The sequence below is a fragment of the Geospiza fortis genome, unplaced genomic scaffold, assembly GCF_000277835.1.
Source record: "Geospiza fortis unplaced genomic scaffold, GeoFor_1.0 scaffold456, whole genome shotgun sequence".
In the NCBI taxonomy this organism is placed as follows: Eukaryota; Metazoa; Chordata; class Aves; order Passeriformes; family Thraupidae; genus Geospiza; species Geospiza fortis.
The window spans coordinates 770,081-790,937 of record NW_005054462.1 but is presented as its reverse complement, the minus strand read 5'-3'; the positions used below and the strand labels follow the sequence as shown (position 1 = coordinate 790,937).

The 20,857-nt window shown below is 41.9% G+C and overlaps 1 protein-coding gene across 1 annotated transcript in view; it reads left to right on the top strand.

Moving 5' to 3' along the window:
* The window catches only part of DMRT1 (doublesex and mab-3 related transcription factor 1), a 58,695-nt gene that overhangs the window by 1,316 nt on the left and 36,522 nt on the right, over positions 1 to 20,857 (top strand). The window contains exon 2 of the mRNA XM_005427948.1: positions 2,712 to 2,895. Coding sequence (XP_005428005.1) covers positions 2,712 to 2,895 — 184 coding nt within the window. The remainder of the gene's footprint in view (positions 1 to 2,711; positions 2,896 to 20,857) is intronic.

Sequence of the window (20,857 nt, the reverse complement as noted above, 5' to 3'; positions counted from 1 at the left end):
TCCCGGGGAGGCTGTAGAACCTGCACGGAGCAGGACCTAAGTTACCATCAGTAGCCGTTTTCTCGCTTGCTTTTAACTAGAAGATTAATAGCCAACAAATTGCTTATCGAGAATATTTTGTGGTGGTGATTTCAGACTCCGTGTAAACTGCGTTTCCTGATGCTGGTGGCTTCAGGAAAAAAGTTTCTAACTTTTTTTTGGGATTTTTTTAACGGCGTTGTTCGAAATTTGGTGTGTAGCAGTTCTTCACATAGCTGTGTAGGTGGGTCATCTTTTGTCTCAACGAAGGCTCAGTATTCTGAGGGCTAAGAAAACAAGCGGTATCCAGTTCAGGGTGCCAATAACGTTTTCGTTGGGTCGTGTCGCTGAAGTCACAATTCTGGCTGTGTAAGTACAGGGCTGTATTAACCGTTGTGATCTTGGTCTTGCAAACTTTATTAAGGAGGGTCCTGGGCGTGTACTGGAGCAGCTGCTGGAGTAGTTGAGCTCTGTGAGGGGCATTTTGCGCCTGCCTTAGGGCAAACGGTCGCCTGGCAGCACAAAATTGACAAGGCTTTAGGGCTCCTGGTGCGAGTGAAGGTACATAATGGTGATACCAGACCCACCCATCAGTTTGCAATTGCTGTCTGCTGAGAACGTCATGATCCCGGATAAAATGTGTGTCGGGCTGACAGGTTTTAAAAACCTAAGCAGCTCTAGATTAAATCCTCGTGCTTTTTTTTATTTTGTTATTCAGTGCAGATATATAAAACGTCCTCAGAACTCCATGGGAGTTCACTTAAACAATTCCTCCTAATTGGTAGTATGGCAGTCCAGAAATTATTGTTATGCCCAAGTTACATGCACTTTCTCTGCCTGGTGTGAAACTTGGAAAAATAAATGTGAATTGCTTTGCTGTCTTCCTCGGGGAAGGGAGCACGAAGTGTCCTCGGGGACACTTTGCACTTTGCCGACGTGCAAAGTGTCCCCGTCGGCACAGAATCTTGCTGCTCAGCTGCTTCTGTCAGGCAGGGGGTGCCTCCTGCTAGCAAGCTCCGGTGATGGTCCTCCTGGGGGTATTCTCTTCCCTGCCTAGTATTTGAAAGTAGCTTTGAAAACCTCCCTAGCTAAACCTTATCTGTGTAGGAGTTACACATTGAAAGTCTGTCTTTCCCCGTTTTGATATATTTCTGCAGTAAACCCCTTGATGCTGGTGGAATTTTACAGGTCAAGGTTACTGGCTTATGAAGTCGAAGTTACAGTGGTGTTTGCAAGTCTGCATCTTCTGTACGGGATGTTTCTTATTGCAAGGGCCAATACTAACTAACAGAATTATAAATCTGTATTAGGAAAAAGCGTGGCTGTTGAACATGAAAATGTAGGGAAGTCCTGTCCCAGATACCCAGGAGAATTTCCAGCAAGAAACACCTATGATCCCAGTCCGTAAACTGGAACAAATTTCTGAGGTTCAAGTAAAGATGCAAATCAGTCACCTCACAAGTAGCAGGGTATGTAGCTGTAGCGGTGTCATACATACTTCCCAGACAGACATGGCATGGGTGTTAAATTGATCTGTTAGTTTGGATGAGGCAGAAGGGGCTGTCTGCAAGCAATTAATAATGGTTTGTCTGCACCCATGTCCAGACTGTGTAGTGCCTGTAGGCTTGGCCAGTGCCAGTTAGGCTTTGGAACATTGTCAGTATTAGGAAAGAAATGGGAGGCTCCAGCTTCTCCAGACTTGCCCAGCACTCTTCAATGTGTGTGATGCTGTCTGAGATGCTTGCAGGATGGTACCCTACATTTGCTTCTTCCATAGTGGTTCTCTCTGTACAGTGTACTGTATGCTGAAATTTCCTTGAAGGACAACACTTCCAGCAAAGAGCCAGCAGGGAACCTAGCAGGCCTGGGTAGAGCAGCAGATTACAGGTACAAGCCCTCGTGAAAAGCTGCTTTATATTGATAAGAGGCACAGCAAAACCCTGCGAGCAGGCTAACTTCTTAACCCCAGCAGCTGTGTATCAGCAGAGAGGAGGGTAGTGACTACGCTTTCCAGGGTGCTTGTCCCAAGAGCAGCTGTGTTGGGGGGGTTTAGTTTAGTCATCTGCAACAAGTGTTAATCTGGCCTCAGTGGAGGAAGATGTGTATGTCACCAGCATTTCATAGGTTTGTTCATTTGTGCTTGTACACAAAATGGGGTTGGTTTTTGCTTACATACTTCTCTGCCCATTGGCTGGATTGTGTGAAGGGCCTAGAGAGTAAACCAAATGAGGAGTGGCTGAGAGAGCTGGCTTTGTCTAGCCTGAAGAAAAGGGGCTCAGGGGGGACCTTCTGCAACTGCCTGTAAGGAAATTGTGGGTTGGCCTCTTCTTTCAGGCAGCCAGTAGTGACAGGATGAGAGGAAGTGGGCTCAAGCTGGGCCAGGGGAGGTTCGGGTTGACATCAGGAAGAATAGAAAGAGTTGTCAAGTACTGAAACCAGGAACCATCCCTGGAGGTGTTCAAGAAACAACTGGACCTGTCATTTGGTGCTGTAGTTTAGTTGATGGGGTGTTTGGTTGAAAATGGACTCAGTTGTCTTGGAGGTGTTTTCCAGCCTTAGTGATTCTATGATCAGCACTACTCTACAGAATGAATAGTGAAGAACCATCTTTGAATCTGAGTCATTCATTGCTGCCAGTATAAATTGTGCTCAAAATCACAGATCCTACCCTATGTCCTCTCTTTTGTTCTTAGGTTGCCCTAAGAAGACAGCAAGCTCAGGAAGAGGAACTGGGAATCAGCCACCCAGTGCCTCTGCCCAGTGTCCCTGAGACGTTTGTTAAGAAGAACAGTGGTGGCAACTCTTGCCTCTCACTGGAAAGCAGCAGCCCAATGCACTCGACAAGTACAGCCATGACAGCAGCTAGTACACCGCCAGGTAAGGTGCTGGGAGGGTGGTGCTCACAGCTGAGGGCCATGGCCAGCAGTGCTGATGCCCACCGTTGGCACCTCTTCCCATTTGCAGTGACAGGGTTACGAACAGTCCTCTCCCCAACTGCACTGAACTTTTGGTACAGTTAGCAGAAAAGAAGGATCCACTATCTGTCTTTAATATTTCATTTGATTATTTTTACTTGAAAATCAAAATTTCTTTTACACGGACTGGTGCTGTAATAAAATTCGATAGGGTGTATAATTGCAAGTAGAGAATTAGGGGAAGCTTTTGTCCTTTTTCCCAAACATGTACTCCTGCTACAGTCATAGTAAGGTGGATTTTGGCTGCCTGTGTGGCTTCTTCAAAATTCAAAAGTTTTCAGAACTGTAGAGAAGCTAAGTATGTAGGTTATGTTATTGACCCCAGCAGCCAAGATCTTCCAGCCTTACAACACTTGATGTGGTGGCACATTGGTTCTGTGTGGCATGCTGTGATGAACTATGAAAGAGTGGTGTAGTCCTTCTCTTCTACTGCAATTACTGTATTGCATTTAACACTTGTAAAACAAAACCCAAAAAAATCAACAAGAAGAAACAGTATTTGTCTGTATATTCAGTGAAAGCATGGCTAAGCAAAGATGGGATTTGAATATGCTAGGCAAGTGAGGACTCTAGGCAAAATGTTTTTTCCTATGCAAATTGCTTTTTCCATTTTCTAGCTATGCCTGACAGATACAGTGATTGAACATACAGAAGAAAGAAGAAAGGAGATAATGTAATTGATTTCTTGTGCATAGACAGAAAAAAGCAAACAAATACAGATAAAAGGAAAAGGAAGTTTCATTCATTTTTAATAATTATGCACATGCCAGTAATACAGGTGAATATACTTGCCAGATAGAAAGGTGATTCTGAAGTGGGCAATGCTTTGCATTAGTTAATAAAAGAACAATGCATACGTGTGTCTGTCAAGTGACGCTATTCAGTTTTGCAGCCCATTAAAAGTATGTCAGATGAATTTGTTGGATCTAGTGAAGACAGGCAGTTTCAGACCATTGTAGAGGAATTTTGTTGGGAAGCTTTTAAAAGAACTGCTTAATAAAGCAATAAATAGCTTTTTATTAGCTTTTTTTTTCATTATGTTAGTGTCACCTTTGAATTGATGCAGTTACTCCTTTCATATTTGCATTACTGCATTCTTTGTCTATAGACATGGAAAAAGCTGGCTAAAGATTAAAGTAGTATATTCAGTAATATATAGAGATTGTGTGTAACTCAGGAGAACAAGAAGATCCTTGCTTGTACAGAGAGGCCGAAGAATGAAATCGTTTTACTGTTGACAGAACTGGCATAAGCTTTGATCTTAATGGTTTTAAAATGACAATATTTAGTTTATTAATCCAATTTTAATAATTTCTAGTTAATTTAATTAAATTATGGTCTTTTAATGAAAAGCATTGACCAAACAGGCTTAAAGCAATTCACATGTTTAAATAAGTGCTTGAAAAAGTACTTGAAAACATAAAATGCCCAATCTTAAAGTATTTGAATTGTTTCACTGGTTTTGGTCAGAGCAGTCATCTTTCTTACAACAGAATTTGAGCAATTTAAATACATTGTTTCTCAAGCATTTTACTAAATAACTAACTGTTATTGTTTGTGTCCAAATAAATAACTGTGAGTGACAACATTTGAAATATACAGCTTCATCTCCAGAAAAAAGATGTGATTCAAGTCAAGAATCAAGACAGCATCAACCTTGTTCACCAGAAATGGAAGCATCTGCGAATGAATAGGAAATCAGGTCCATAGTTTTGCTTTTGGGCACCTAAGTAGCAACAGACATTGTACTTAGCTCAGAGGTGACTACACTGTATAAATGAAGCTATGTCCCTAACAGTTTTGGTACATTCATCTGTTGAAAGCAGTGTCAGTACTCATGGGATCTGACTTCATAACAGTGACTGTCTGCTGGCTCTGAGGCCACCTGGAGAAGGTGCTGTGCATTTATCCAGATCTGTAGGGTAGCTTTGTCAGGAGTCTGAGTACAGGCTTTGGTGAGGAGCATAGCCTAAATATCCCCATATTTTTCTTTTTAGCATATAATGATCTTTTTTTCAGATGAAAAATTACCATGTGGCATAAGTTCTGGCTTTAGATGTTGGGTTGTTTCAGGACCAGGTACTTGATGGATTCTTGTATTGCTGTTTTATGATTTTAGTACTACCCTAAACTGCAAGCAAAATGAGAGACCCCATTGGAGCAAGTGTCCTTGTCTCAGGTCGGTAGGCTGAGGCGCTGATTTTTCAACAACTTACGGTAATTATTAAAGGAAGCTGGGAAAGTGAAACCCTTCATGGCAAGGGGAGCCAGCAGTTCCCTGCAAGCCCCAGGGGAAGCAGTGGCTCAGGGAGTACAGTGTATCCTGTATGGTTCACATTACATTGGGCAAGAGGTGATTTTGACAGCGGTAATTCTGTTCCTCCTCTAAGGTTTTTGGCTTATGAGGGCAGTTCTTCTTTCGGACTCCCATCACATGGAGCATTGTTTTCCAGCAGAGGAGTGATGTGTGAAGGAGTCACACAAATCAGACATAGTGCCAGAAAAAGAATCATTGCTTGCTGTATCCATTTTATTAGCAGATCAGAAATAGTATGACACCTGGATACCAGAGGCAATTTTTCAGATCCCGTTGTGACATGCTGTTTTTGAAGAGGGGAAAAAATGAATTATCATGATTATAGCATAGGTGTTTGAACATTAACCATGTCAGGTGTGTTTACTTTGGATGAACTGTATGTTCCCACTCAAAAGCAAACTGGGAATTTGCAGGGTAGTTGGAAGGGAACAGACCATGATCTCATGAATTTGTTGTTCCTGTGCATTTCCCCTTAAAAAGTTGTAGATTGCTGAAAGAAAAGGCCATTTAATTGTACAGAGCAACAAAAGTCATTTTCCCAAGGCATTTGATGTAATTGGTCCTCCCTTCTGTAGGATAGGTTTATCTTGTTAGGATCTGCAACAGATCTGTAAAACATAGGAAAGATTATGGTAAAGCACGTAGAATGTGCTTTTCAGACATTCTCATTTTATAACATCTGTGTTCTTCACTGGTTTGTGTCAGTTTAGAGCCTCTGCCATTTTGATATTTAGCAGTCATGGTAGTCAGAGAGGGGAGGCAAATGAGGTCACTAACTAAACACCTTAGAGTTTACTGAAAAAAAGAAAGCTGCTCATACTGAATGAAGGAGAATGTATTTCATCTTTGCTTCATTATATTTGATCCTTGCCACTGACTAAGGATCATGTTTGGCATTTGGCCATTGAAGTGGCTGCAAGATACACCACCAGATGACTGGAAGGTGCTGGAAAGCACCCCTTCTTTCTGCTGCTCTGCACTCTTGTTGGCCCAGTTTAGAAACGTCCAGTATAGATGGGACTGCTTTGCGGTGCAAAATGCCAGCTCCTGGTCCTATGCTCTGTGTGGTCATTTCCTTGTTGTATTTGCAGTGTCAGCAGTGTTCAGGTGCCTTCCTAGTATCACTGGTTGACAAACATAATTTTCAACGATTGTGAATAGTAAGCTTGTATTTGTTATTTTCATTTGTTACATTTATGTTTAACAGAAACAAAATAGTATGCTTTTTTTCTCTAAGTAGCTGCTGTCTTCACTTCAAAACTCTTTGACAAATAGAAGGGGTTTTATCTACTCATAAATACGGACCATAGTGGGGTCAGCAGTAATAGAATGCCTAATGGATGATGGTACTGAGATCCCTTTGAACTTGCAGTGCCCTAGCTGTCTGCAAGAACCCTACCATGCCTTCTTTACTCTTCCTTACTTTCTTGATCACTGTGTTATGATTTCAAAAATTGATGCCAGATCTTGCAGCTGTTGTGCTGCATAGGTGATGAGTTTAAAAAGAAACCTAGTTGTTATAATGGAAAAATATCATGGCCTGGTTTAAAAAAGTGAGAAATTTTCTTTTAGAAAGAAAGCTCTTTAACAGTGTTTATACTATAGTGTCATGTGCTGTAAAAATTTCAGTTTCATCAAAGAAGCCTCATTTTAATCAACTGATCACGTGGAAGCTTCTTTTCACTATGGGAGTGCTTGAGGGTTGAAACAGGTTGTCCAGAGAGGTTCTGGAGTCTCCATGTTTGGGGAGGCTCAGAGCTTGGCTGGATGGTGTATAAGCAACATGATCCAACTAGGAAGCTGGCTCTGGTTTGAGTAAAGTTTGAGCCAGCTGGTCTCCAAAGATCCTTTTCAAGCTAGACTGTTCTGTGAATCTCTGAAATTTCTATTTGACATTAAGTCAGCATACTTAAATTCAGTCAGCCTCAATACTGGTAAGTTCAGTCAGCCTCAATACTGATAGGCGCTTGCAAGCCTGTGAAAGAAAACTCATTTGACATAGTAATACTCAATGGTAGATGTTTTTTTTGAACAAAGAGTTAGAACTGTGGGGATTGACAACTGGTGGAGGGGATTGATAGTTCAGGTGGCAGCAGCCTCAACAAGGCTGCCTGCCTGTGCCAGGACTAACATAGTGGCTGCATGCCCTCAGAGATCTTGGTGGGTCTGCAGTGGTTATCTGTCCATCCTCCTGCTCTTTGCTTTTCTCTTGGTCTCCTCACTGCTTTGTAAGGATGATTTTCTCCTGCTGCACCCATGGCTGCTTCTTTACAGGTTTTAGTTGTTGGCTGCCTCCTGGTCCTGCCAACCCCCTTCCATTGCTTCCTGGTGCTTTCCCCTGGCTTCTCCCACAGTCAACAAATCTCTCTTAAAAAGTGAGGAGTACAGTTAAACATGACCTGTCTTTAGTGGATTGTAACAGCAAGCAAAGAGAGAAGTTTTGTGTCCTTCACCTGTGAATAACTAATCCGTCATCATCATCGTCATCTGGTTTTCTCCAGTTCATTGCAGTTAAGATGAGAGAAAAAGAATTACATTTGCATGTGTCTCTTGTAAGAGTTTGTGAACTTCTTAGCCCTCTTGGATTCACGTGATTTCCACAGCACAAGTTAGATATTGTCTTGGGAAGTAGTTGCTGGAAGTGGTCTGGCTGTATAGTAGTTTGCTTAGTTACTAAATCTCTTTCAAGCTGGACTACATAAATATTACAGGAGCTTTGAACAATCTTCCCTTGATTTAGGATGAAATTTATCCTGAATAGGCTTTTTTAATCCTGGACTGATACAAGTATGCATTGAATAATGCCTTCCACAGTGTGGTGGCCATGGCTTTGTAATTTTCAATTCCTATCAAAATAACGTGTTTCGCTCAGAGTTATGTAAGAATGAGTTGGTTGTGAAACAAGAAGGGGTGGGCATTTCAGCTTCTCTCTGCTGCTTTGGGTTCACTGTACTTGGGAAAACAGTAGAGGAGTTCTGAGCATCTCATTATAAAAGGACATAGATAAATCTGAAAGGATAGAGGGAAGGGTGACAAAAATGATGTATTGCTTGTAGAAAAGGAGACTAAGGGTGGATATAAACAGTCTATAAATATTTGAGAGGTAATAATATGGAGGAGGGGGAGGGATTATTTACAGTGCTTGAGACAGCATAACAAGGAGCAACGGCTTGAAACTAAAAAAGGCAAAATTAAATTAGACACTAGACACTTTTTTTCCTAACGAGTAGTGCAATTAGCAGTGGAGTGACCTGCATAAGGACAAGGGGGTAAGTGAAGCGTAATCAGGAGAGGTGTTTAAGAGTGTGTTAGATTATGATCTCTAGTGATTAATATGGGGGTAAACTCTGATCAATGTGCAGGTTAAAGTAGATGACGGAAATCTCCTACAGCTTTGTCATCTCTTATATGATTCATTGCCTCTAGCCATTCCTTGACTGCGTTAAATAAATCATAATGTTACAGGGTTCTGCATCCCTGATTAGATGTTTCCAGTCAATTCTCCAGTTCTCTTGCAAAGCTTGCAGTTTTCCTGCTCCTCTTTTCAAGCAATATTTGTTACTGCAGCTTTGCATGCGCGCATTTGTGTAGGTGCCTCTGTTTTAACTGGGCTAACATTTGAAGTGCTGTACATATCCGTTCAGTGAAGCACTGACTCTTGTTAAAAGGCTGGTATTTCTGTTGTATTGGTGAAACTAGGTAGAACTAACAGCAGTTCTCAAAGTGTATGAATTAAGAAGTTTTTATTTTCCTTTCAGACTTTCAGTCCTGTGTGATGCTTCACTGGAAGTGTAAAAACAAATAGAATTATAAACATATTTGGAAAATCCTCACAGAAGATTGCTTTTCTTTTTCTGTGCAAGTGGTATTCTGAATGTTGCCTAGGGCTGTCTTCACCAGAGGCAGGGGCTGGGGAGAGGTTTCGGCGTGTGCCAGGGAAGCAAGAGTGCCAGGGACTAGTCATGACGTACCCCTACTCCCTTACTTTGAGAGAGAAAGGCTGCTCAGCCCTGAGATGGAGGCAAAGCACAGGAAGCTCAGCAGTTACTTCTATCCTTTCACATTTCGGAAGAGATTTTTTTCCCCAAAAGGATTTTCAGACTTTTTTTTTTTTTCAAAAGTACTTCACCATAGGGCTTTCTGTGTTTTCAGCATCTTGCTGTCCAAGCCTAAGGTAACAGGGCTGATCAGCATATCCAATTGTTCCTTTTGCCTTGGAAGCTTTTCCTCTGTAACACTGGCATTTGCATATGTGGATTCAGATTTAGAGAGTTATCTGTGCCAGATTGTGCTTTCCATTTGTTATGAACACTGAGATAAGGAATGGAGCAGAAGCAGAAAATGTACTAGGAATTTCTAAGAATTTACTATCCATGGGCACATTATTCACTATCTGCAGCTAACCTCTTGTTCCTTTCTGTGTCCTTGAAACAGTTATTATATCTTCTCTGAATGTGTGGGGCTCTTTGTTTTAAAGAAAAGATATAAGTGAGGAGTGAAGGAGTACTGCACGCTTCCCTAACCGAGCACTGATTTGATTTCTTGCTTCTCCTTTTGTGTCACATGCTTTCTTGTACCTTGAAGACTGCTTTCATTTGCTTAATTTATCAAATAACTTCCTATTTCAGCCTGTTCAACCATTTTCCATTTACAGTAGATTTGTCACTTAATAACTTGAGAAGTATGATGCAGTTTTGAAGGTTTCTTTTGTAGGAATGCCTTTTCATATGCTTCTTCTCATTCCTCTGTTTTATTGAACTTTACTAAACTTTCTTTTGAGTACCTGCTAGTATTAATCAGGATTGTGAACAGCTCCTTTACTTAAATTACAAACACTGTTCATGCACATCTGTCCTGTGTTTTCTTGAAGAGCTTGCAGTTAGTTAAATACTGAGTTGCAGTGAGATTGGATGTCTGATTTTTTATTTTTTAATTCCTGTCTCCAGTCTTTATTTGTACTATTTTATTGCATACAGGATAGACCACTATTTGGTGATTTGGATGTCTGTAGTAATGAGCACAGTTGCACCTCAGCAGATGCTAAGCCACTGTACTTCCAGTCACTGTGCATTTCTGTCAGTTGTGCATGGACACCATTCATTGGTGATCAGTTTGCATTGCATTGAAGCCAATTTTGTGAGTGCAAATGTTGTTGCACCCATGCAACACTGGCAATCATCACAAAAGTTACACACATCTGTGTGATTCTTGTTCTCTCAGTCAGGTCTGCTGGATGTCTGCAGTGTTTTTTCAGTACTCCCACTTTTAGTTTTCTCATCACATATTAGGTAGCGTTAAAAAGCCCTCCTGTTATTTCCAGTTGGTCTGTTGTAGAAACTTTTGGGTTTCATGATAATAACTTATAACCAAGCATGGGCTCCAGCTAATTCCAATCATCGTCCTACTCCCTTTATTATTTTTAGTGTGAGGCATAGTGATTTTAACCTAGTCATATTTCCTCCAAGGTCTCCTATCTCAGACACTTGTGAAGATTTCCCTCCCTTCTAATGTCTTCTTTGATCTCTCATTAATGACTTAAATCCCTTTAGATTTAATCCACCCTGAGTTTCTTTCTCCTCCTCTGAATTTGCTTCTTTGCCCCTGCAGGTGTCTGGGCTGTTTTCCATCATTGTCCATAAATCTGTTTTTCTTCCCTAACTTCCTATAGTTTTTAAATTCCTTCTCTGTTTTTTTTAAAAATTGTGGCTTTACTTTTGTCTCCATTACTCACTTCAGTAGCATGTTGGATTTGGTAGCATGAACACGAAGAGTTAACTGTTTGTACATTTCCTTCTCAAATCAGATATCTCAGGGTGAATAATAACCTGTGTACATAGATATGCACATGCAGTAGTCATACTCCCAGCTTTTATACTGAGGATTGAAAATGGTCCTTGTTTCTCATGCCCTTAATTTTCTGAAGCAGTGATTTTATTGGTCCTGATCCCACTAGCTGTCACACATGCTAATAACTTCAGATATGTAAATAATGCTGTTGTTTCAGTTCAGTGTGGACAAACATATGCTGAAGCATTAAAATAGTGCCTACCACCTTCACGGAGTTGAAGCCATATTCAAATATTTTGAATGTGTTTTCTTTACCAAAGCCATTCATATTTTTTTCCACTTAAGATTTGAATATGATCACTATAACTGTGTTATAATGACCAAAAGTGCAAGAAAAGAAAGACTAAGCATTAGCCCTCAGCTCATGTAAAAAGATCAACTATTCCCCTATAGTCAGTGACAGAGACATTGAAAGTTGAATTTGCTGCCATAGATATCTTATTGAAGGCCCGGAGCTTAAATTAATTGTGGAAATAAAATACTATTTTCCATAGGTTTTATTTCTACTGCTGTATTAGGAGGATTGTTAAGTTGCATGCTAAATGTTTGCAGCAGATCATTTTTATTAAGTGTACACTAAATGTGAACAAAATGTTCCTTCTCCAGCTCTTCTGAAATCAGGCATATTTCAGCTTCTGCTAGCTGGATCTGGACTGAGGCTCTCTGTGGGACTGAGAAATTTACTATGCCAGGCCTGCAGTCTTCTGGATGAAATTGCTCTCTCCTTGTTGTTTTGGGTTTTTTTTCTTTGCACAAATCACTTTTTCTTTTAAAAAATACAGATTTGTGTGAAGATTAAAATTAACCAAAAATCTTGAAGCTGAAAGGGTTTTTGAGCTGTGTTAGAAACACACATACAGAGTTAGCAGTAATTTCACCCATTATGGAATAATAACGGTACAATGGAAGATGAGGAATAAACGCTCAGTAATTTCTTTGTGGTCCTTGCTTTACAAAAAGATATGTAGTATTATAGCTGTATATGGAGATGGTGACATTCCAGTTCCAACAGGAACTGAAATCAGCAGGACTGGACGACTCATATGCCATATTGTGAAGAAAAAAGAAAAAAAACCAACAACTTGGCTGAGGATATGGGAAGTCTCCCTTCCTGTAAATACTCCAGAACTGCCTGGACGCAATGCTGTACAATGTTTTGTAGGATGACCCTGCTTGAGCAGGGTGGGTGGGCCAGATGACCCCCTGCCACCTCTTTCAACCTGACCCACTCTGTGATTTCCAGTAGGTCTTTTAACACTGAGGAAGTTCCAAAATCTTGAAAGAAAGATGATGTCATGCCAGTGTTTCAAGGAAAGTGGGTGTGGTAGGGTACGTGGCTGCAAATCTATCAGCTTGACATCACTTTTTTGAAAATAGTGGAACAATCCACAGCAAAATGAAATATGCAAGAAGGGGAGAAATGCAGCTGTCAAGTGATGTTCACACAGCATGAATTAACAGAAGTTTATGGGTAAAAATTCTGTCAAGTTGGTAATCTTATATTGTTACAAAATTGTTTGGTGAAGTGCCGTACTGATGCGATCACAAATCCTGCAAGGCATTTGATTTTTGTATCCCCTGACATCTTGATTAAGAACCTGAACTGACAGAAAATCGGTATTGTATGTGTTACCTGGTTTTAAGGAAAACGATCCTATTTGTTTGTAGGCCTGAGTGGGGAATTTTAACACAGTAGTGTTTCTGGAGGCATCTCACAGGGACGTGCTCTTTGCTCAGTGTAATCATCCCATTGGTATCTTGGAAAGGAATCTGGCATTATCACAGGTTATGCTGGTACGTGATGGAAAGGCGCCTGTACTGGCAAGCGCTGCAGAAGACAAAAGTGCATTGCAGGGAGATTTCGTTAGGTGATGGTCACATGAAAGCAAAAGCTGTTATAACCCATATGAGAAGTGAAAAATTAAGAAGTCCATCCCAAACAAACACTGTTGCTGCACAGCTGATGATCCTGGGGGATACTGTGCTGAATGTTAGTGGTTCCTGGTGAAGGAGGATGAACTGGCGCAGCCCTTCTAGGCAGGTGTGTGGTTGGGGAAGCTGGTGGGGTGGTCATGGAACTAATGCTAGTGCAACTCCTGCCCTGGGAGCATGGTACATGCCCCAGAAAGTGGGCTCAAAATGAATATTGGAAGGAAGGGCATCACCGAACCAAAACCCCAGTGTAAGGTTAGGAGAGGAGACAAGGGAAGTAGATCTGTTTCCCTGTTCATACTGTTCCCTAGGTTTCTCTTTGTAGCTAATGGTGGGGATGTAGCAATGGTCTGGACCCACACACCTGGACTCTAAGTTGGAAGAGCTCAGGCAGGAGACAAATTATTAAAAGACCAGAGAACATGTACTGGAGTGAAAGTCAGTCAGTTTATTTTACACTTTAGTGATCTCCTTAGCTAACCTTTATTTGATCTCCAGTATGATTGCTTATGCCTTTGCCTGACTATGCTAGCTCCAGTTAAAGTTTTCTGTGTTATTTCATGGGGTAAGTTTGGTGTTGTGAACAGCAGCAGTATTGGGGATGCAAAATCCTGTGAATTCACCATAAGGCTCAAGAAGGCCTATAGGAAATAACCTTAGTTCTGAGGTCTCCCAACTTTCCCTGAAATGTGTTGTCCCCTTTGCATAACATTTGTCCTAGAGTGTTTCTTTCTGGCAAGTTTTGTTCTTGTTAAAATCTGTTGTCCTACTTCGAACTGATTTAGCCCTTCAGAAGTAGAGCTAGGTAAATGCCATTTTGCTCAAAGACCACTCTGGAGTTATTCCTAGAGGTGAGAAGAAAATAATACTGATTCCTTCCAGGTGAAATTGAATTCTTCCAGTCAAGTAGCCCTTGAGAAGCATGCCTTGTACCTACAGGCATTGCTGCCATTATGCCAGCTCTTCACTGATAATGATGGCTGAACTCAACGGTCCAGCAGCTGCACCTAGCAAGGAATTTTTCATGACACCCATACAGCCCTAGTTTTCAGACCCACTGCAGGAAAGCTGCAATGACTGGTTGTTTTGTCTTGCTGGGTGGGAGGAGGTGAAAAGTGAATGGTAGGAGTTGGCAGGTGATAAGGCATAGCTGCGATAAAGAGGTGGAATAGATTGATCCTTGTGCACTTCAGTTTCAGGGAAGAGGCCAGAGGCCTACAAGAGGCTCAGAATTGTTACACCACACACTTTGGGGTTTGTTTGTTTGTTTTAAATTTGTATTCCTGCTTTGAGAAGAATTTGCGTATTTCTGGTTTGGCTTGGAGATGTAATGTGCTGTCAGTAAGGTGTTTTGGCTGTTCCTGACCTGGAGACATAGCTGCTGTTAGCCCTCGTGTCTGATATGGCTGGTACTTGATATTTTTCTGTCTCTAACAGGCGTTAGAGCACAGCTCCATACCCAGGGCTGTCTGGGAAGGTAATCTGAACAGAAAGGAAGAAGAACCACCAGATTTCATGCTTGAGCTCAACATAACCATAACAATTGCCATAACATTGGCAATTGATGGAGGGAGGAAGAGACACAGTTTTCTGAAAAGCTTTCCGGTCAAAATAATTGGGAGTGCTGCAGATCTGGCTTTCAGTAGGAGAATGAGAGCAAAAGAGCCCGAAATCAGATTGAAGGCCAGAAAGACAGGACATTGCAGAAATCAGATTCCAGGACAGGAGTACAAGCACCATCTCCTCTTCTGCTCTGTGGACTCTGCTTGTTGCTTGTGTTTGCTGGCTCATCTTGGTTGCAGAGTGGTTTCCACCTCCCCATTGCCTGAGAGGCAGCACAGAGTGAAGGGCCAGAGATCTGCGAACTGCAGAGAAACACAGAGAAGGGTTTTATCTTCACAGCAGTGGCTTGAGTAGCTACCTCTTGGCATTTGAATTCAGGGTTACTTTAAGGAATCCAGAGTCTCCTGGTTCAGTCTTCTTTTAAAGGGAGAAGGCTTTCACTGACAGATTTGAAAGGCATGATTCTGTATACCTTGTGCTACAGCAATTCATAGTGTTCAGTTTTAGTCCAAACTAAATACCTGATCCTTGATGTTTCCTTCTATTTGTCATGATAGAAAAGTGTCTCCGATTTTCTGATTCCTGGGAAGTTTGTTTATTTAACAATGTTGTTCAAAAGCACCAAAGGCTCTTTTTTGTACTACAGTTTCCTAAGTCATAATTTCATCAATATGTCGTTGCAGGTAGGGATGTGAGTTGAGAGTTTCATACATACAAGCGCCTAAACAAGAGGTTTAAGATAAAGCACTCTCTGGTGAATATCGATAAATAGGGGACTAAGGGGAAAATAAAAGTTAGGATAACAGGGCATTGTCTCTCCTGTTTTCTTGAGTGCCCTGCTTCTCTGTCACCTTCAGTTCTAGTGCCCTTAGGAAGAAGAGGGGCGTAGTACATGGACTTAGAATGAAGTGAAGCTCTTAGCCAAAGCAGGTAGTGCTGGGATGTTGATCACTGCCTGGTCCTTTTCTGGGAGCTTTGAGAATAATGAAGACAAAATCCTGGTTATTGCACATTCACATCAGTATACGCAGAGAACAGTGTGTGAATGTCATACTGGACCAAATTGGTCTGTCAAGAACCTATACTGTATTAACCAAAGCTGTGAATGGGGGATGGTTTGTGTTCTGCATAGTGAAGGAGTGTTAAATGGACTTTGTGTGAAAGAGCAGGGGTCAGCAGGTTACAAAGCTGTGAAAACAAGATGAAATAGACTCTGTGGAGAAAGAGGAGAAAGAGAAAAGGTAGCCCTGGAGAAGAGGGCAGCTGGGGTTGTCTTCAGAGTTTGATGTTCTGATTTAGCTGCTTGTTGCTGTTATGCTTCTTAAATTCCTGCGGAGAGACTCCAGCCTTTTCCTGTCCCCTTCCTTCTGTTACTGGAGGGGTTTCCTTTCCTTTTCTTATTTGATCTAAAGCAGGGAGTGGGAATAGGGAAGGTGTTCATGTGTAATATTTTGTATGGTATCACTATGCAAGGTACAAATAATAAATCACACAGTACATGCTTCAACAATTTACTGCCAGCTTTTGTATATGCTGTGACAAGTGCTCAAAAGGTCAAAAAAGCTTCCTTAACAAATTTGATAAGATAATGCAGTGAGCTGTAACATCATGAAGTCCTGGGGGCCATAGACCAGAATAGAAGAAATAATTATGCATGGTAATGGGTAATTACAGATAATGGCCTTTTTTGGGGGTGGCAGAAAATTACACAACCCCACAGCCTTGCCTGAAATGAACATTGTCTAGCACATTAACTTTATATCAAGTTAAAAGTTCAGTGTTGGAACCAAAGATAATCCACAACTTCTAATAGGAAGAGAGTAGAAATACTCCTCTCAAAGACAGAGCACGTGTGTGGGTTTTGTTCTCTGGGAGGCAGCATTTCTCAGCAGAAAGTAATAGTGCCAGCTTTCTTTGACATCTGAAATAGCTCTGTCATGATTGTCTGGTGGGAGAAACACATTGTACCAGACTTTCTGATTATGATGTTAGGGAGTGATTTCACACTGGCCTTGTTCAAGGCTACTGTCCAACCTCAAAGCCAGATACAAATTGAGCTAAACTAATGCATTGCAAGACTTAATATTGCTAAACCAGCTAATAGAAGTGTGTCAATGCTTTATGTACTGAGCAGGGAGAAATTGTCAGGTACAAGATTCTTTTGAGGTATGAAGGCAGGTGTTTCCTGACTGAATAATTTTTTGTGTGTGTTTTAATGGTGTAGCTGTCCCTGTGCAGAAGCTGAGTTGCAGGAAGTATTAAAACTGGTGAAAACAGTCATTCTAAATTGAAAACTGCAGGAAATGTAAACTTACAAGTAGTTGAGCTTGCTTACTGGGCAGTGCTTACCTGCTTTTTGAATCACTGTGTTCCTTGAGTAGTCACAGTTCTGTATTTTCAACAGCAGAGCTGTGTATGTGCAGAGTCTCTGTAGGCAAAGAAAAAAACCAAAACTGTGAACCATTGGTTTATAGAAGAACACATGCCAGTAAATGGGGGCAGTGAAATTCTGAATTCAGAATAATTGCCGCAGTGCCTATACCAGTCCCTTTTCTGAAATGCTCAGTCAGTCTAATCCAGTCTAATGCCACATGACTAAATTGAACCATGCTATGGCATGCTCCCAGACACGGAAATGTGGCTCTGCTATCCTGATTTATAAAACAGTTACTGGTGTGCATCTGTCACAAGTAAGATGACTAATAATCTCCCCCAGATTTCTGTGTGGTTCAGTAACCATTCCCACTAGGCTCTTTGGTGCTACCACCCTGTTTTACATGCTAAGAAAGTCTAATAGTATGGACTCTATGTCATTTGACCTCATATCAGAGGCTTACCCAAACATACTTAAATTACCGTTGCCAGCACATAATAAGATGTAAAACTGGCCCTTAACAGTACCAGTAGGAATAGAAAATACTCCATGCTTTTATGCACCTTTCAAATTTCAGTGTTTTTACTTCTCAGTATATAACCTTAAAAACACATTTGCATCTGTGAGAAGGAGATGATGATGATGGAAATTCCTGTAAATTACCTGGCCTTTCTCCTTTCTTCTCCCAAATGATCTATATACTGGCTTCTGCGTTGATTTTGCCATGCATATCCGTAATTTGTGTAAATCACCATAGCTTTATTGAAGTAAATGGTCTGAGACTGGTTTACATTACCTAAGGACTGGACCAGTGTTTTTCACTGTGCTCTGCTAAGCAAAGGCAGGAGCCCATCATAGGTTACTGAATGTAAAAGACATATATGTGTAACTGACCCCTAGTACTCACCTTCTTTAAAAGAAAATACCAGCCACCCTGAAATGAATTACTGGTTAACTACTATTAATATGCCATAGAGTCAGAGAGTCGTCTACAGCACTGAAAGATCAATACCAGTATTTATTGTGCATCATATTGATCTTCTATGAAAGAGTGGGCCATATTTTACACTGTGTACATAGTGCAAAAAAAGTAGCATCGGTTCTCTACAGGACTTCATAAAGACATAGAAAAGAACTTAAGAGATCCAAGGGCACAGCTGCATGAGGAGGTACTGTTGTCTTTGCTATAAAAGTGTTGCTCAGGGATGAAGAACCTGTGGTGGCCCTACGTAGTAGACTTGGCATTCCAAAATCTGAGAATTTAAACGGCTTTCTTTTTTTTGTTACTGTTACTCTATTTTCTGTACCTCCTTGTACAGGCTCAGCCCCATTTTTGATAATGTTGTATTTGCAACTTCCAAAATATTAAATTTGTGTGTAATAGCAAGGGAAAGGCCCAGGTGCCCTTCCTACTTTTTCCATCTAGACAGTGAAGACAGCCAAGGCATAAGCCCAGCTCCTGCAGCAGATCTCATATTTTTAAGTGCAGGTGGAGGGGCAGAGTGGAAGCTTGACAGTGCAGTAGGGATTATCTTCTTGGGAGCTTAATTCCTCTCAAAAATTTCACCCTGATATGCAGGTGTTGTAATACTGCAAGCTCTAAGGCAGGGGAGGACCCTCTTTTTGCCAGGAGAGCCATTCAGCTGTGTTGAATTTTGAAGAAAGAAAGAAATCAGCTGAAAGCTGCTTCCTTAACCTTGGTGTTTTCTACTTGCTGGCAGAAAACAGTCACAGTCACAGGCAGACAGCCTCTCTTGAGGAGAGCACTTTGTTAAGTGGCTGGAGGCATGGCCGTAGGAAGGTTCAGCCAGTAGTCTACCCTTACAGGTATGGGCCAAGGACCAACCAGAGGAACCCCAGCTAGATAGTTACAGATGTTGATTCCTACAGATGTGTCCTTTCCACATTTAGAAGCATGGTGTCTCGTGGGATTTAGGGAAAACTTAACTTTTCTGGCGGTATTTCCTGTGGTGTCACAGGAGTCCTAGTTCTTCAAGGAGCTGGATGTGTCTTTCCTTTCATTTGAACTTTTGCCTTTCCCTTTGCTCATATATTTTGTTGTTAATCTCCTGGGGCACATCTCTGTGGTGTGGCCCCGTGGCTCAGAATGGCTGTGTGCTGGAGATGTTACAAGGATCATTGATTTCATAACTCTGGGTTTATAAGGGAAAAATGCCCCAGGCTGCTGATGCTTGGGGATTTATGCATATGGGTGCCTGAGTGGCTGAATGAGCCATCTCTGCAGACCAGCTTTGGAGATAGCAGCTGAGAGTAGTGTAAAGACTTGGAGCATGGAGTGACGGCCTAAGAAAGCAGAGAACACTTCTGGTGGGTTTTAACAGCCCTGAACTCTGAACCACTGGAGGGTGTTCTGCAGCTACGTAAAAGAAAATGTGGGACAAGTCAAACCTTTTGCACTGCTGGTGCCAAATGATGGTAGCCCAAACCACAGATAGAAGATAAAAAGAGAAAAGAAGGATGAAAAAGCTTTTTTTCCCCCTCCTCCTTAAACGCAGCAGAATACTGCCACTGCTGCTCTTCAGGAGGGAGCTGTAGCACTAACAGCCACTGGAATGTCACAGAAGCGTCAGGAATATCAGGAATGGTTGTGTGAGTTGGTGGATAACTGTGGGTAGGTTTCTGTTCTAGCCTAGCCCATCTTGTCCTATGTTAGGAAGCGTACTGCATAAGAGCTTTCCAAAAGTTGCAACAACAGCTGTTACTTGCTCCCTCTCTTTTCCTTTTAGCTGCTGGCACCCACGGTGACTGATCTCTCCTGTGTATTAGAGAATCAGAATCACAGAACCATTTAGATTGGAAAAGACTTATTAAGATCATTGAGTCCAGCCTTTGACCCATTACCACCTTGTCAACTTGACTATAGCACCTAGTGTAACATCCAGTCATTCCTTGATACCCTCCAGGAATGGTGATTCTACCACCTCCCTGGGCAGCCCATTCCAATGCTTAACAATCCTTTCCATAAAGTTCTTTATGATGTCCATCCTGAACCTTCATTGGCACAGCTTGAGGCTGTCTCCTGTCATTCTGCTACTTTGTACCTGGGAAAAGAGTCCAAACCCCACGTGGGTACAACCTACTTTCAGGTGGTTGTAGAGAGCAATAAGGAAGCCTCCTTTACTCCAGTCTAAACAACCCCAGTCACTTCTCCTAGGACAGGTGTTCCAGAACCTTCCTGCTCCATTGCCCTTCTCTGCACACACTCCAGCATCTCAGTATCATTCTTGTCATGAGAGCCCCAAAACTGAGCACAGGATTTGAGATGCAGCCGCACCTGAACCAAGAACAGGAGGAAAATCCTGCCCTGCTCCTGCTGGCCACACTGTTGCTGGCACAGGCCAGGATGCCATTGGCCTTCTTGGCCACCTGGGCACTGCTGGCTCATGCTCAGCTGCTGTCACCAGCACCCCCAGGTCCTTTTCCTGTGGCAGCTTTGCAGCCACTCTGCCCCAGCCTGTGGCACTGTGGGGTTGGTGTGACCCAAGGGCAGGACCCAGCACTGGGCCTTGCTGAGCCTCACACCACTGGGCTCAGCCCATGATCCAGCCTGTCCAGACCCCTCTGCAGAGCCTTCCTGCCCTCCAGCAGATCAGCACTCTGGCCTGACTTACTATTGTCTGTGAACTGACTGAGGGTAATCTTGATCCCCTCATCTAGATCATGGAGGTGTAAAAAGACCTTATCTTCCTGGTGCTAGTATTTTTAATGGGGTGTAGTAGCCCTTCTAATGATGCATTGTAAATTGAAAGACTGCAGAGATTTTAGAAGAAATTGCACATTGTGCAATAATACGGACTTGTGAGAAGTTCA